Consider the following 16,726-nt stretch of genomic DNA (forward strand, 5'->3'; position numbering starts at 1 on the left):
ATACCCCAGAGCTGCACTCACTATTCTGCTGGTGCAGTCACTGTGTACATACATCACATTACTGATCCTGAGTTACATCCTGTATTATACTCCAGAGCTGCACTCACTATTCTGCTGGTGCAGTCACTGTGTACATACCTTACATTACTGATCCTGAGTTACATCCTGTATTATACTCCAGAGCTGCACTCACTATTCTGCTGGTGCAGTCACTGTGTACATACCTTACATTACTGATCCTGAGTTACATCCTGTATTATACTCCAGAGCTGCACTCACTAGTCTGCTGGTGCAGTCACTGTGTGCATACATTACATTACTGATCCTGAGTTACATCCTGTATTATATTCCAGAGCTGCACTCACTATTCTGCTGGTGCAGTCACTGTGTACATACCTTACATTACTGATCCTGAGTTACATCCTGTATTATACTCCAGAGCTGCACTCACTATTCTGCTGGTGCAGTCACTGTGTACATACATCACATTACTGATCCTGAGTTACATCCTGTATTATACTCCAGAGCTGCACTCACTATTCTGCTGGTGCAGTCACTGTGTACATACCTTACATTACTGATCCTGAGTTACATCCTGTATTATACTCCAGAGCTGCACTCACTAGTCTGCTGGTGCAGTCACTGTGTGCATACATTACATTACTGATCCTGAGTTACATCCTGTATTATACCCCAGAGCTGCACTCACTATTCTGCTGGTGCAGTCACTGTGTACATACATTACATTACTGATCCTGAGTTACATCCTGTATTATACTCCAGAGCTGCACTCACTACTCTGCTGGTGCAGACACTGTGTACATACATTACATTATTGATCCTGAGTTACACACTGTATTATACTCCAGAGCTGCACTCACTATTCTGCTGGTGCAGTCACTGTGTACATACCTTACATTACTGATCCTGAGTTACATCCTGTATTATACTCCAGAGCTGCACTCACTATTCTGCTGGTGCAGTCACTGTGTACATACATTACATTACTGATCCTGAGTTACATCCTGTATTATACCACAGAGCTGCACTCACTATTCTGCTGGTGCAGTCACTGTGTACATACATTACATTACTGATCCTGAGTTACATTCTGTATTATACTCCAGAGCTGCACTCACTATTCTGCTGGTGGAGTCACTGTGAACATACATTACATTACTGATCCTGAGTTACATCCTGTGTTATACTCCAGAGCTGCACTCACTATTCTGCTGGTGCACTCACTGTGTACATACATTACATTACTGATCCTGGGTTACATCCTGTATTATACTCCAGAGCTGCACTCACTATTCTGCTGGTGCAGTCACTGTGTACATACCTTACATTACTGATCCTGAGTTACATCCTGTATTATACTCCAGAGCTGCACTCACTATTCTGCTGGTGCAGTCACTGTGTACATACCTTACATTACTGATCCTGAGTTACATCCTGTATTATACTCCAGAGCTGCACTCACTATTCTGCTGGTGCAGTCACTGTGTACATACATTACATTACTGATCCTGAGTTACATTCTGTATTATACTCCAGAGCTGCACTCACTATTCTGCTGGTGCAGTCACTGTGTACATACCTTACATTACTGATCCTGAGTTACATCCTGTATTATACTCCAGAGCTGCACTCACTATTCTGCTGGTGCAGTCACTGTGTACATACATTACATTACTGATCCTGAGTTACATCCTGTATTATACCCCAGAGCTGCACTCACTATTCTGCTGGTGCACTCACTGTGTACATACATTACATTACTGATCCTGAGTTACATTCTGTATTATACTCCAGAGCTGCACTCACTATTCTGCTGGTGGAGTCACTGTGTACGTACATTACATTACTGATCCTGAGTTACATCCTGTATTATACCCCAGAGCTGCACTCACTATTCTGCTGGTGCACTCACTGTGTACATACATTACATTACTGATCCTGAGTTACATCCTGTATTATACTCCAGGGCTGCACTCACTATTCTGCAGGTGCAGTCACTGTGTACATACATTACATTATTGATCCTGAGTTACATCCTGTATTATACTCCAGAGCTGCACTCACTATTCTGCTGGTGCAGTCACTGTGTACATACATTACTGATCCTGAGTTACATCCTGTATTATACTCCAGAGCTGCACTCACTACTCTGCTGGTGCAGGCACTGTGTACATACATTACATTATTGATCCTGAGTTACACACTGTATTATACTCCAGAGCTGCACTCACTATTCTGCTGGTGCAGTCACTGTGTACATACCTTACATTACTGATCCTGAGTTACATCCTGTATTATACCCCAGAGCTGCACTCACTATTCTGCTGGTGCACTCACTGTGTACATACATTACATTACTGATCCTGAGTTACATCCTGTATTATACCCCAGAGCTGCACTCACTATTCTGCTGGTGCACTCACTGTGTACATACATTACATTACTGATCCTGAGTTACATTCTGTATTATACTCCAGAGCTGCACTCACTATTCTGCTGGTGGAGTCACTGTGTACATACATTACATTACTGATCCTGAGTTACATCCTGTATTATACTCCAGAGCTGCACTCACTATTCTGCAGGTGCAGTCACTGTGTACATACATTACATTATTGATCCTGAGTTACATCCTGTATTATACTCCAGAGCTGCACTCACTATTCTGCTGGTGCAGTCTCTGTGTACATACATTACATTACTGATCTTGAGTTACATCCTGTATTATACTCCAGAGCAGCACTCACTATTCTGCTGGTGCAGTCACTGTGTACATACATTACATTCGTGATCCTGAGTTACATCCTGTATTATACCCCAGAGCTGCACTCACTATTCTGCTGGTGCAGTCACTGTGTACATACATCACATTACTGATCCTGAGTTACATCCTGTATTATACTCCAGAGCTGCACTCACTATTCTGCTGGTGCAGTCACTGTGTACATACCTTACATTACTGATCCTGAGTTACATCCTGTATTATACTCCAGAGCTGCACTCACTATTCTGCTGGTGCAGTCACTGTGTACATACCTTACATTACTGATCCTGAGTTACATCCTGTATTATACTCCAGAGCTGCACTCACTAGTCTGCTGGTGCAGTCACTGTGTGCATACATTACATTACTGATCCTGAGTTACATCCTGTATTATATTCCAGAGCTGCACTCACTATTCTGCTGGTGCAGTCACTGTGTACATACCTTACATTACTGATCCTGAGTTACATCCTGTATTATACTCCAGAGCTGCACTCACTATTCTGCTGGTGCAGTCACTGTGTACATACCTTACATTACTGATCCTGAGTTACATCCTGTATTATACTCCAGAGCTGCACTCACTAGTCTGCTGGTGCAGTCACTGTGTGCATACATTACATTACTGATCCTGAGTTACATCCTGTATTATACTCCAGAGCTGCACTCACTACTCTGCTGGTGCAGACACTGTGTACATACATTACATTATTGATCCTGAGTTACACACTGTATTATACTCCAGAGCTGCACTCACTATTCTGCTGGTGCAGTCACTGTGTACATACCTTACATTACTGATCCTGAGTTACATCCTGTATTATACTCCAGAGCTGCACTCACTATTCTGCTGGTGCAATCACTGTGTACATACATTACATTACTGATCCTGAGTTACATCCTGTATTATACCACAGAGCTGCACTCACTATTCTGCTGGTGCAGTCACTGTGTACATACATTACATTACTGACCCTGAGTTACATTCTGTATTATACTCCAGAGCTGCACTCACTATTCTGCTGGTGGAGTCACTGTGAACATACATTACATTACTGATCCTGAGTTACATCCTGTGTTATACTCCAGAGCTGCACTCACTATTCTGCTGGTGCACTCACTGTGTACATACATTACATTACTGATCATGGGTTACATCCTGTATTATACTCCAGAGCTGCACTCACTATTCTGCTGGTGCAGTCACTGTGTACATACCTTACATTACTGATCCTGAGTTACATCCTGTATTATACTCCAGAGCTGCACTCACTATTCTGCTGGTGCAGTCACTGTGTACATACCTTACATTACTGATCCTGAGTTACATCCTGTATTATACTCCAGAGCTGCACTCACTATTCTGCTGGTGCAGTCACTGTGTACATACATTACATTACTGATCCTGAGTTACATTCTGTATTATACTCCAGAGCTGCACTCACTATTCTGCTGGTGCAGTCACTGTGTACATACCTTACATTACTGATCCTGAGTTACATCCTGTATTATACTCCAGAGCTGCACTCACTATTCTGCTGGTGCAGTCACTGTGTACATACATTACATTACTGATCCTGAGTTACATCCTGTATTATACCCCAGAGCTGCACTCACTATTCTGCTGGTGCACTCACTGTGTACATACATTACATTACTGATCCTGAGTTACATTCTGTATTATACTCCAGAGCTGCACTCACTATTCTGCTGGTGGAGTCACTGTGTACGTACATTACATTACTGATCCTGAGTTACATCCTGTATTATACTCCAGGGCTGCACTCACTATTCTGCAGGTGCAGTCACTGTGTACATACATTACATTATTGATCCTGAGTTACATCCTGTATTATACTCCAGAGCTGCACTCACTATTCTGCTGGTGGAGTCACTGTGTACGTACATTACATTACTGATCCTGAGTTACATCCTGTATTATACTCCAGGGCTGCACTCACTATTCTGCAGGTGCAGTCACTGTGTACATACATTACATTACTGATCCTGTTCTGATCCTAAGTTACATCCTGTATTATACTCCAGAGCTGCACTCACTATTCTGCTGGTGCAGTCACTGTGTACATACCTTACATTACTGATCCTGAGTTACATCCTGTATTATACTCCAGAGCTGCACTCACTATTCTGCTGGTGCAGTCACTGTGTACATACATTACATTACTGATCCTGAGTTACATCCTGTATTATACCCCAGAGCTGCACTCACTATTCTGCTGGTGCACTCACTGTGTACATACATTACATTACTGATCCTGAGTTACATTCTGTATTATACTCCAGAGCTGCACTCACTATTCTGCTGGTGGAGTCACTGTGTACGTACATTACATTACTGATCCTGAGTTACATCCTGTATTATACTCCAGGGCTGCACTCACTATTCTGCAGGTGCAGTCACTGTGTACATACATTACATTATTGATCCTGAGTTACATCCTGTATTATACTCCAGAGCTGCACTCACTATTCTGCTGGTGCAGTCACTGTGTACATACATTACTGATCCTGAGTTACATCCTGTATTATACTCCAGAGCTGCACTCACTACTCTGCTGGTGCAGGCACTGTGTACATACATTACATTATTGATCCTGAGTTACACACTGTATTATACTCCAGAGCTGCACTCACTATTCTGCTGGTGCAGTCACTGTGTACATACCTTACATTACTGATCCTGAGTTACATCCTGTATTATACCCCAGAGCTGCACTCACTATTCTGCTGGTGCACTCACTGTGTACATACCTTACATTACTGATCCTGAGTTACATCCTGTATTATACCCCAGAGCTGCACTCACTATTCTGCTGGTGCACTCACTGTGTACATACATTACATTACTGATCCTGAGTTACATTCTGTATTATACTCCAGAGCTGCACTCACTATTCTGCTGGTGGAGTCACTGTGTACATACATTACATTACTGATCCTGAGTTACATCCTGTATTATACTCCAGAGCTGCACTCACTATTCTGCAGGTGCAGTCACTGTGTACATACATTACATTATTGATCCTGAGTTACATCCTGTATTATACTCCAGAGCTGCACTCACTATTCTGCTGGTGCAGTCTCTGTGTACATACATTACATTACTGATCTTGAGTTACATCCTGTATTATACTCCAGAGCAGCACTCACTATTCTGCTGGTGCAGTCACTGTGTACATACATTACATTCGTGATCCTGTGTTACATCCTGTATTATACCCCAGAGCTGCACTCACTATTCTGCTGGTGCAGTCACTGTGTACATACATCACATTACTGATCCTGAGTTACATCCTGTATTATACTCCAGAGCTGCACTCACTATTCTGCTGGTGCAGTCACTGTGTACATACCTTACATTACTGATCCTGAGTTACATCCTGTATTATACTCCAGAGCTGCACTCACTATTCTGCTGGTGCACTCACTGTGTACATACATTACATTACTGATCCTGAGTTACATTCTGTATTATACTCCAGAGCTGCACTCACTATTCTGCTGGTGGAGTCACTGTGTACATACATTACATTACTGATCCTGAGTTACATCCTGTATTATACTCCAGAGCTGCACTCACTATTCTGCAGGTGCAGTCACTGTGTACATACATTACATTATTGATCCTGAGTTACATCCTGTATTATACTCCAGAGCTGCACTCACTATTCTGCTGGTGCAGTCTCTGTGTACATACATTACATTACTGATCTTGAGTTACATCCTGTATTATACTCCAGAGCAGCACTCACTATTCTGCTGGTGCAGTCACTGTGTACATACATTACATTCGTGATCCTGTGTTACATCCTGTATTATACCCCAGAGCTGCACTCACTATTCTGCTGGTGCAGTCACTGTGTACATACATCACATTACTGATCCTGAGTTACATCCTGTATTATACTCCAGAGCTGCACTCACTATTCTGCTGGTGCAGTCACTGTGTACATACCTTACATTACTGATCCTGAGTTACATCCTGTATTATACTCCAGAGCTGCACTCACTATTCTGCTGGTGCAGTCACTGTGTACATACATCACATTACTGATCCTGAGTTACATCCTGTATTATACTCCAGAGCTGCACTCACTATTCTGCTGGTGCAGTCACTGTGTACATACCTTACATTACTGATCCTGAGTTAAATCCTGTATTATACTCCAGAGCTGCACTCACTAGTCTGCTGGTGCAGTCACTGTGTGCATACATTACATTACTGATCCTGAGTTACATCCTGTATTATATTCCAGAGCTGCACTCACTATTCTGCTGGTGCAGTCACTGTGTACATACCTTACATTACTGATCCTGAGTTACATCCTGTATTATACTCCAGAGCTGCACTCACTAGTCTGCTGGTGCAGTCACTGTGTGCATACATTACATTACTGATCCTGAGTTACATCCTGTATTATACCCCAGAGCTGCACTCACTATTCTGCTGGTGCAGTCACTGTGTACATACATTACATTACTGATCCTGAGTTACATCCTGTATTATACTCCAGAGCTGCACTCACTAGTCTGCTGGTGCAGTCACTGTGTACATACATTACATTACTGATCCTGTTCTGATCCTAAGTTACATCCTGTATTATACTCCAGAGCTGCACTCACTATTCTGCTGGTGCAGTCACTGTGTGCATACATTACATTACTGATCCTGAGTTACATCCTGTATTATACTCCAGAGCTGCACTCACTTTTCCGGTCCAACTGCCATTTTAGTTTTCCAAGTCCTGTAAACCTCTATCTTACTACTCGTATCCCTGAGACTACTTCTAATTAGTTGGCCCAGCACAATATCACAAGTGCATCCTGCTGCAATAATGACATTATACCAGGACAACTAATCAAAAGAGTCGCCGGGGATCCTAGCAGGTAGGAGGAAGTTTGCAGGGATCTGTTCAGGCGGTCATAAACTATAGAAGTGGTCGCTTGACCAGGGTCCTACAAATATTCTTTCTGAACTCTATTGGGTGCAGTTACCCATTTTCATATCTGCTCATTTCAGCAATATTATACAGTCATTATTAATAAACTGCCTTCTGCCACTCAGATATAGATGAATGTGCCTTCGGATTCCATGAGTGCCAGCAACTTTGCATCAACTTGGAAGGGTCTCATTCTTGCCGCTGTCGCCCAGGTTTCCGCTTGAAGTCAGGGTCGGAGAGTGACTGCATTGGTGAGTAATGCCGGTTACCTTTTAAAACGTTGGCTACTGATAAAAAAACCATGGGCTTCCGTATGTGAGTTTTGAGTAATACAGATAAAAAAAAGCATATTGGTTGATAATAAACTGGCCTGCAATCAGTGTCAAACAGCTGCTGCAAAGCCAATGAAGATCTATTATCTGGACTCCACTGCCATCCCTCAAGTAATGTGTGGGTGCTCCCCTCTGTGTTACAGTATAAAATCAGTCTGTCATTCTTCAGGGGTAAAGAACAGAGCCCCCACACTGTGCCCCTCTCACTTTTAGCCCATACTGTCCTGGAGAAATAGGGATATCAAAATATAGAAATAGGGCTAAGCACTTGGCCACCGAAACAGGAAAACATCAGGAACATCACAGCACCATCCGTCCATCAAATCAGATATCATGCTTTGCTCTGAGGAGGGGCAATTCCCTCTAAACACGAGTCTGAAAATTGAGATTCTGGTTTGGCTTTAATCTAAAGCCTTGTGGAAAGGCTCATTGAAGTGTCGATATTGACTTTTAGGATTGATACTTCCAATATGTGGCACTAGAGTTCAAGTCCTTTTCCTCTTTGTAGAGACAATTTGCATATTTAACCCCTTAGCGACAGAGCCAGTTTGCAGCTTAATGACCAGGCCAATTTTTACAATTCTGACCACTGTCCCTTTATGAGGTTATAACTCTGGAACGCTTTAATGGATCCCGCTGATTCTAAGAATGTTTTTTCGTGACATATTGTACTTCATATTAGTGGTAAAATTTCTTCGATAAGTCTTATTTATGAAAAAAATGGAAATATGGCGAAAATTTTGAAAATTTTGCAATTTTAAAACTTTAAATTTTTATGCCCTCAAATCAGAGAGATGTGTCACACAAATTTCTTAATAAATAACATTTCCCACATGTCTACTTTACATCAGCACAATTTTGGAAGCAAAAAATTTTTTTGTTAGGAAGTTATAAGGGTTAAAAGTTGACCAGCGATTTCTCATTTTTACAACAAAATTTACAAAACCATTTTTTTTAGGGACCACAACATATTTAAAGTCATTTTGAGGGGTGTACATGACAGAAAATACCCAAAAGTGGCACCATTCTAAACACTAGACCCATTAAGGAACTTATCTAGATATGTGGTGAGCACTTTGAACCCCCAAGGGCTTAACCGAAGTTTATAACGTAGAGCCGTGAAAATAAGAAATTATTTTTTTCCACAAAGATGATCTTTTCGCCCCCCAATTTTTTTTTTTACAAGGGTAACAGTAGAAATCATACCCGCACAGTTGTTATGCAATTTGTCCTGAGTACGCCGATACCCCATATGTGGGGGGGAACCACTGTTTGGGCGCATGGGAGAGCTCGGAAGGGAAGGAGTGCCATTTTGGAATGCAGACTTTGATGGAATGGTCTGCGGACATCATGTTGCGCTTGCAGAGCCCCTGATGGGCCTAAACAGTGGAAACCCCCCACAAGTGACCCCATTTTGGAAACTAGACCCATTAAGGAACTTATCTAGATGTGTGGTGAGCACTTTGAACCTTCAAGTGCTTCATAGAAGTTTATAACGTAGAGCCATGAAAATAAAAAATCCATTTTTTTTCCACAAAAATGATCTTTTCGCCCCCAAATTTTTATTTTTACAAGGGTAACAGGAGAAATCATACCCGCACAGTTGTTATGCGATTTGTCCTGAGTATGCCGATACCCCATATGTGGGGGGGAACCACTGTTTGGGCGCATGGGAGAGCTCGGAAGGGAAGGAGTGCCATTTTGGAATGCAGACTTTGATGGAATGGTCTGCGGGCATCATGTTGCGCTTGCAGAGCCCCTGATGGGCCTAAACAGTGGAAACCCCCCACAAGTGACCCCATTTTGGAAATTAGACCCCCTAATGAACTTATCTAGATGTGTGGTGAGCACTTTGAACCCCCAAGCGCTTCACAAAAGTTTATAAACGCAGAGCCGTGAAAATAAAGTCTTTTTTTATTTCCACAAAAGTGATTTTTTAGACCCCAATTTTTAGACCCCCAAAGTTGGCAAATAGTGGAAACCCCTCAATTCTTGCTCCAACCCTAACCCCAACACACCCCTAACCCTAATCCCAACCCTAACCCTAATCCCAACCCTAATCCCTAATCCTAATTCTAACCCTAATTCTAGTTCGCCCTAACCCTAGCCCTAGCACAACCCTAACCCTAGCCTAACCCTAGCCCTAACCCTAACCCTCACCCTAACCCTACCCTAACGGAAAACTGAAAAAAATATTTTCTTTATTTCATTATATTGGCCTATATAAGGGAGTGATAAACGGGGGGGTTATGTACTATTTTTTTTATTTTGATCACTATGATCGTTTATCATAGTGATCAAAATAATGAATGGAATCTGCCAGCCGGAGCCGGCAGATTCCCGGCGGGCGCACTGCGCATGCGCCCGCCATTTTCAAGATGGCGGCGCCCATCTGAGGATGCCGGCGGGACGTGGGACCACCGGAAGGGGACGGAGGGCCACGGAGAGGTACCGGGGGGGATCGGGGACCCTATTTCTCTCTTCTCTGATGTGCGATCACATCAGAGGAGAGAGAAATTAAATGTAAAATCGCGGCTTTTTTTTTTTTGCGGTCGCCGTTATAGGGTTAATAACGGCGATCGCAAAAGCGGGGGTCGGTAAAAACCGACCGATTCATGTTCTCTGGGGTCTCGGCTACCCCTGGCAGCCGAGACCCCGGAGAAAATCTGACACTGGGGGGCACTATTCACTTAAATCACAGCGCCGTGAATTAACGGCGCTGTGGTTTTAGTACCCTTAATTACCGCCGTTAAAAGGCGTATCGGCGGTCGTTAAGGGGTTAATTTCCCAGAGGAGCATTGCACGGCCTATAAGCCTCCTTACCTTGGCATATCACTTCACTCTCCATTAGGAAAAACATTACCCCTTAGGCCCCAGTCAGAGGCCTCTCATATAGCTAAATCAGATCTCATGCCTTGCAATAAGGAGGGGCAAAAATCCAAAACACGTATCTGAATATTGAGATTCTGGTTTGGTTTTTTACCTAAGTCATGTGGCAAGGCTCATTGAAGGGTTAATATTGACTTTTTGGATTACTACTTTCAATAGGTGATGCTATAGTTCAAATCATATTCCTCTCTGAAAATACAATTTGCATAGCCCCCTGTCTGATCACCCACTGGAAGGGAGGAGGCAGTTATTCATGGGCATCCCCAGACACCACAACGATTATCCCCCACACTACTGATGGGGGGCTCGACTGCATGTCAGGTGATCTGGTCTCCACGCAGAGCAGGAATTCCACCAATAAGTAACTTCACACCTCTTTTGAATGGTTTGGACTCCCCACCAGTGCCACCACAAGTGCCACAGATGGATGGTTGCCTCTACTTATTGTTGCACATGAATATTTTTCCTGCAGATCCACTTCTGCGGGTTCTGGTATAAATGTGTGATGGAAGAGGGTCCCATACTTATACTGAGAATGGACCTCGTCGATCTCCGCGATCAGTGGAATGGTGCCTGTGGATATGCCCAGTTAGTTGAAACGAAAATTAGCATTTTTTTTTTTTACCAGAGGGGGATAACTTTGGAATGGAGAAACAGAAAAAATAAAGAAAAACCTCCAGAATTAGTGCAAAAGTTGCAATTGCAGGAGGTACTAACATTAAATTAAAAAATCCATTGAAAAATTCTCTTTAAAGAAGCACCAACGTAACTTTTTTATTTACTAAAGTGAAAGTAACTGTTAGTATGGAGTACTGTAATTGTGTTAATATACCGTTGTGTACAAAAATTAAGGGGATTAGGTTTAGGGAGGAATCACTTTTTCACACAGGGCCCTGTAGGTTTGGATTTCTTTTTCCCTTAATAATAAAGTCCTTCATTTATAAACTGCATTTTGTGGTTACTTGTGTTTATCTTTGTCTAATATTTACATTTGTTTGGTGATCAGAAGCATTTAAGTGTGACAAACATGCAACAGAATAGGAAATCAGGAAGGGGCAGACACTTTTTCACACAACTGTACCCACCGTTTGCTGTCTTCTCCGGTGTCCAGTGCCGCTCCGGTACTCTTCTGAGTCTATTTGTGAGCCGGAAGTCATTTTTACAATGTAGATCAATATAGGGGCGCAGTCAGATGGCCGTATAAATCAGACCGAGATCGGAATGTACGGACTGGCCGGCGGCACTCCTGACCCGAGCGTAACGGCTAAATAGAAATACATGAAGCTGTCACGCTCGGGTCGGGAAAGCCACTGGCCATTCTGTGCACTGCGTTCTGATCTTGGTCCGTCTGACTGCACCCTAAAAGCTACAGAACTCATGTTAATGTGTGAGCCAGGAAATCGTTAGAGTCAGAAGAGAACTGGAACGTGCTGGAATCCAGAGTAGACCGATCAGTGATATCAATACACTTTCATGACCAGGGTTAAGGAATAAAATAACGGAAGTTCTTTGACTTTCGGAAGGAAGTCTCAGGAGTGGAGCTTCCTTCTGTAATATCCATATGAACTAATAAAGCACAAAGTATGGAGTTCTTGAGAAGAGCCAACCCCTCCTAAAGATTATCTTCAGTTTTAAAATTCAGTGATATGTAAAATAAGCAGAGACATTAGCAAGGTAACACTTCAGGCAATGAATCAGAAGGTGCAATTAGTAAGGAGTCAGTGGGTCAGATAATATATTAATCTGGAACCTCATTTCCAACCTTCCCGTGTCAGGATTCTCATCAGTTGCAGTAAATGTGAATACATTGGTGCTCTCATCATCGCAGCATGGGATCTGAATAAGTAATTTAAGAGACGTTCGGGGAATGATAAAGATTAATAGATCTCTAAATATATATTTTTATCATGTCGATTGCCTGCAGTTTCTGCACTGGTTCCAATTAAGTGAGTTCTGTCTTTATATGGATTCTGCTGTGTCACCATGAAGTGTCTTATCCTTTGTGATGCTCTTCTATGGCCGCATACGTTGCATCCTCTGCATTACAATGAATGTTACTGAGGCTGGTTTCACATTAGCGCATTTTCAGCGCGCGCACGGCCGGGGGTAGCTCCGCCCCCGAGCCGGCTCTCTGCCCGGCGTGCCCGCCCCTTCCTTGTAGCGCCGCCTCCTAGCGGACAGCGGCGCCTGCCATCGGCGCCTGCCATCGGCGCACCCTATCTTTAGCATAGGGTGCGCCGATCGTGCGCAGGCCGTGCGCTAGTTGCGCTTAGACCTGCGCTGCGCACTTTTGACGGTGCGCCGTGCGCGCCAAAATCAAACTTTTCGGATTTTGGCGCGCACGGCGCACCGTCAAAAATGCGCAGCGCAGGTCAAAGCGCAACTAGCGCACGGCCTGCGCACGATCGGCGCACCCTATGCTAAAGATAGGGTGCGCCGATCGCAGGCGCCGCTGTCCACTAGGAGGCGGCGCTACAAGGAAGGGGCGGGCACGCCGGGCAGAGAGCCGGCTCGGGGGCGGAGCTACCCCCGGCCATGCGCGCGCTGAAAATGCGCTAATGTGAAACCAGCCTTAGAGGGAAGAGACTTTTTATGCTCGTGGGAGCATTTACATTTGACCTTTTTGATTTCCAATTTGCAATTTTCAAAATCTATTCTTGCTGTCAATAAAAATGGCTTTAGTCCTTATGAGGCACACAGAGGTAAAATGGGTCCTCATGGACACATATAGATGTCTCACAAGTGCACAGATCATTACTATGACCCACGCAGGTATGTGTCCCTCACATGTCCAGGGCTAACCATAGCAATAGTCACTCAATGACAGCAAACAGAAATCATTGAAGATCAGAATTAATTGATAACTTGCCAAGTATGTGGCCATTATATGACTTAGTTGCATATGAGCTGGAGGGGAGAGACACAAAGGATTCCTGCTGTCCTGTCTCTATGTAGCACATGTTCAGAAGCAGCAGCAGCATAGAGGACAGATGTACTGAGTAGTGTAGCTGTTAATCCAGCTTTTGGATGAGATAAAACATATGCAAGGAATCAATAGTACAATCGCTCTCTTCCTCCGCTCCCTCTCTCTCCTGCTTTCTCCCTCTTTTTCTCTCTCTCCCTCTCTTAGCTATCTCCTCCCCACCTTCCCTCTCTCGCCAGACCTCTCTCTCTTTCTCACATCTTTCTCCCTTTTTTTTCCCCACTTTCCTCTCTCCCTCTTTCCCTCTCTCCCTCTCTTATCTAACTTCTCTCCACCCTCTCCTTCTCACCTCTCCCTCTCTTCCTCCTTTTCTCTCTCCCTCTCCTACTCTCTCCCTTTCACCCCACTTGTTCTTTCTCCTTTTCACCCCACTTGTTCTTTCTCCTTTTCTCTCGCTCATCCCTTTCTCCCTATATCTCGCTCACCCCTCTCTCTCCACCATTATCACTCTTTCCCCTCTCTCTTTCTCCCTTCATCTCTGTCTCTCACCCCTCTCTCTTTCTCCCTTTTTTTTCCCCACTTTCCTCTCTCCCTCTCTCTCTCTCCCTCTCTTATCTAACTCCTCTCCACCCTCCCCTTCTCTTTCCCTCCCTCTCTGTCTCACCTCTCTCTCTTCCTCCTTTTCTCTCTCCCTCTCACCCCACTTGTTCTTTCTCCTTTTCTCTCGCTCATCCCTTTCTCTCTTTCTCCTTTTCTCTCGCTCACCCCTCTCTCTCCACCATTATCACTTTCCCCTCTCTCTTTCTCCCTTCATCTCTCTCTCTCACCCCCTTTTTTTCCCCCTCTTTCTCACTAAGATGGATTTTAGCAGCTGGTCTCTGGCCACGTGGGCTTACAATCTACATGGGAAGGGGGAAGCAGACAGTAGGTGAGGTTAGGAGCTGCTTCTATGGCACTGTCTTGGTAGCGGGGTTAGTGTAATATTATTGCTATTACTATTTTATGCTTTAGTCACTTATTAATTTCTTTCCTTTTAGATATAAATTAATGTGAGGAAACCCGTTCTGTCTGTGATCACATCTGTCACAATGATGTTGGATCCTATCACTGCCATTGTTACAGCAGCTTCTACCTTGCGACAGATGGGAAGCGGTGTCTCAAACGAACATAATTTGGATTTTCCCTTCAAATCTCATCATGTTATATTGAAGAATCGATCCTTTCCTCTTTAAAAATTGCAAGTCTCAATATAAAAATGTAGCAACTCTAACCTGAGCTTGTGTGGCGCGCTATATTATGGTAGAGAGGCCATGCTACTTACTTTCATTCACGTTGCATTGGATTAGCTAAGGAAAGTACGTACCATGACACAGAACGTTTACTTGGCACAACAAAACTTCACTTGGTGCATGCTCGATCTGTGTATAATTAATGTTCTTAAAGGGAAAGTGTCATCCCAAAATGACCTATTTAAATAAAGTTTTTATGTTGAATATTTTTTCCTGAATTTTTAGTGATTTTTCTTTTCCACATTAGCTGTCACATGCCATAGCAAACTTACCAGAATAGTAACTTAAAGCTCTCACCTCTGAGACTAGCACTGATTCTGAAAATGAAGGGACTGTACAGTATTCCATTTCCTTGTTTTCCCCCAGCACACTGGTGCCTTATCCAACAGCTGTGCAGGGAGATGCAACATGTCTCTGTGACGTCGATCAAAGGATCGCCGCTCTTCAACCTTTAACCCCTATTCAGGAATTTGGTCTTACAATGGGATTCACTGGATTGCCGCCACGGAAGGGCTGTTGGCCGGAGAAGCAAATCAGAGGCAAGAGAAGTCAAGGTAGTCAGGTCAGACGAAGGAGGGGAGTAAAGGCACAAAATCGAAAGACAAATAACGGTCAGGAAACAGGTCAATGAACAGGAATTCAACAAGTAAGCAGGAGCAGACAGCACAATACTGAGCCAGAAAAAAGAAACTGGCACTGAGAGTCAGAGGCCCAGGAGTTTAAATAGATGACAGCATCACTGTTATGAATGAGTCACCGTAGGAGGCAAAAACAGAAATACTAGCCAAGTCCAGAAAACCAGAGAAGTTGGCAGCTATCGGATTGCAGACCCCTGAACCTATCAACAACAACTAGCAGTAGCAGTGGGGGGTTCCTACGGTGCCCTAGACCCCTCGATCACAGCCGGAGAACTACATAGCCTAAAGACAGAAAGGGAAATGTAAACTGCCCCAGAGCAGACCCCAAAGCAATAGGCAGCCCCCAACATATAATGACGGTGAAGCAAGATGAAAAAACACTCACACAGATAGAAAGATAGGCTGAGCAAATGATGGGGCCCAAGCTAACTAGATAGGACAGGATAGAAAAGCTGCTGTCTGTAATCCGCCAAAACCCTATCAAAACAAGAGCCAACAGCTGATAGGGAAAAAAGCCCTGAAGACGCTAGGCTTCAAAAAGACTATTTCAGTACTCAGGCATTTTCTGAAGACAGAGCAAAAAGGAATTCAGCTCACCCCAGCAGGGAATGGCAGAAATCAAGGAAAACAATGCAAAACAAAACCAAAACACAAATGCAAAAGTAGAACAGAAAACTTAGCTTTTGAGGAGCAGGAATCAGACTGGTCTCCTAGAATCCCTCAGAAAGATCACCAGCAAGGCAGAAGGGCATCAGCTGCCTTATATCCAGTCAGTAATTCCCATCACCCAGTCATCATCATCCTGCCCAGCTGCTTGGTAATCAGCCTCACTACCTTCCTTCACCAGAAGAGGGAGTTCATCAGACCTCAATGGTGAAGGGGAAAATGAACTCACAACACATCACCCAG

At 43.7% G+C, this 16,726-nt stretch overlaps 1 protein-coding gene across 5 annotated transcripts in view; it reads left to right on the forward strand.

Annotated features, from left to right (window-relative positions):
* CRTAC1 (cartilage acidic protein 1) overlaps nucleotides 1-15,388 on the forward strand; it is a 792,023-nt gene extending 776,635 nt beyond the window's left edge. For 4 of the 5 annotated variants that reach the window (XM_073552828.1, XM_073552830.1, XM_073552835.1 and 1 more), the window contains 2 exons: nucleotides 7,872-7,997; nucleotides 14,928-15,388. In XM_073552828.1, coding sequence (XP_073408929.1) covers nucleotides 7,872-7,997; nucleotides 14,928-14,938 — 137 coding nt within the window. In that variant the 3' untranslated portion in view covers nucleotides 14,939-15,388. Of the gene's footprint in view, nucleotides 1-7,871; nucleotides 7,998-14,927 lie in introns of those variants that run through there. The other variant, XM_073552833.1, reaches the window with a different exon arrangement.
* Nucleotides 15,389-16,726: the final 1,338 nt, after the last annotated feature.

Source organism: Dendrobates tinctorius, unplaced genomic scaffold, assembly GCF_039654945.1.
Source record: "Dendrobates tinctorius isolate UK_male_01 unplaced genomic scaffold, ASM3965494v1 ptg000196l, whole genome shotgun sequence".
Lineage (NCBI taxonomy): Eukaryota > Metazoa > Chordata > Amphibia > Anura > Dendrobatidae > Dendrobates > Dendrobates tinctorius.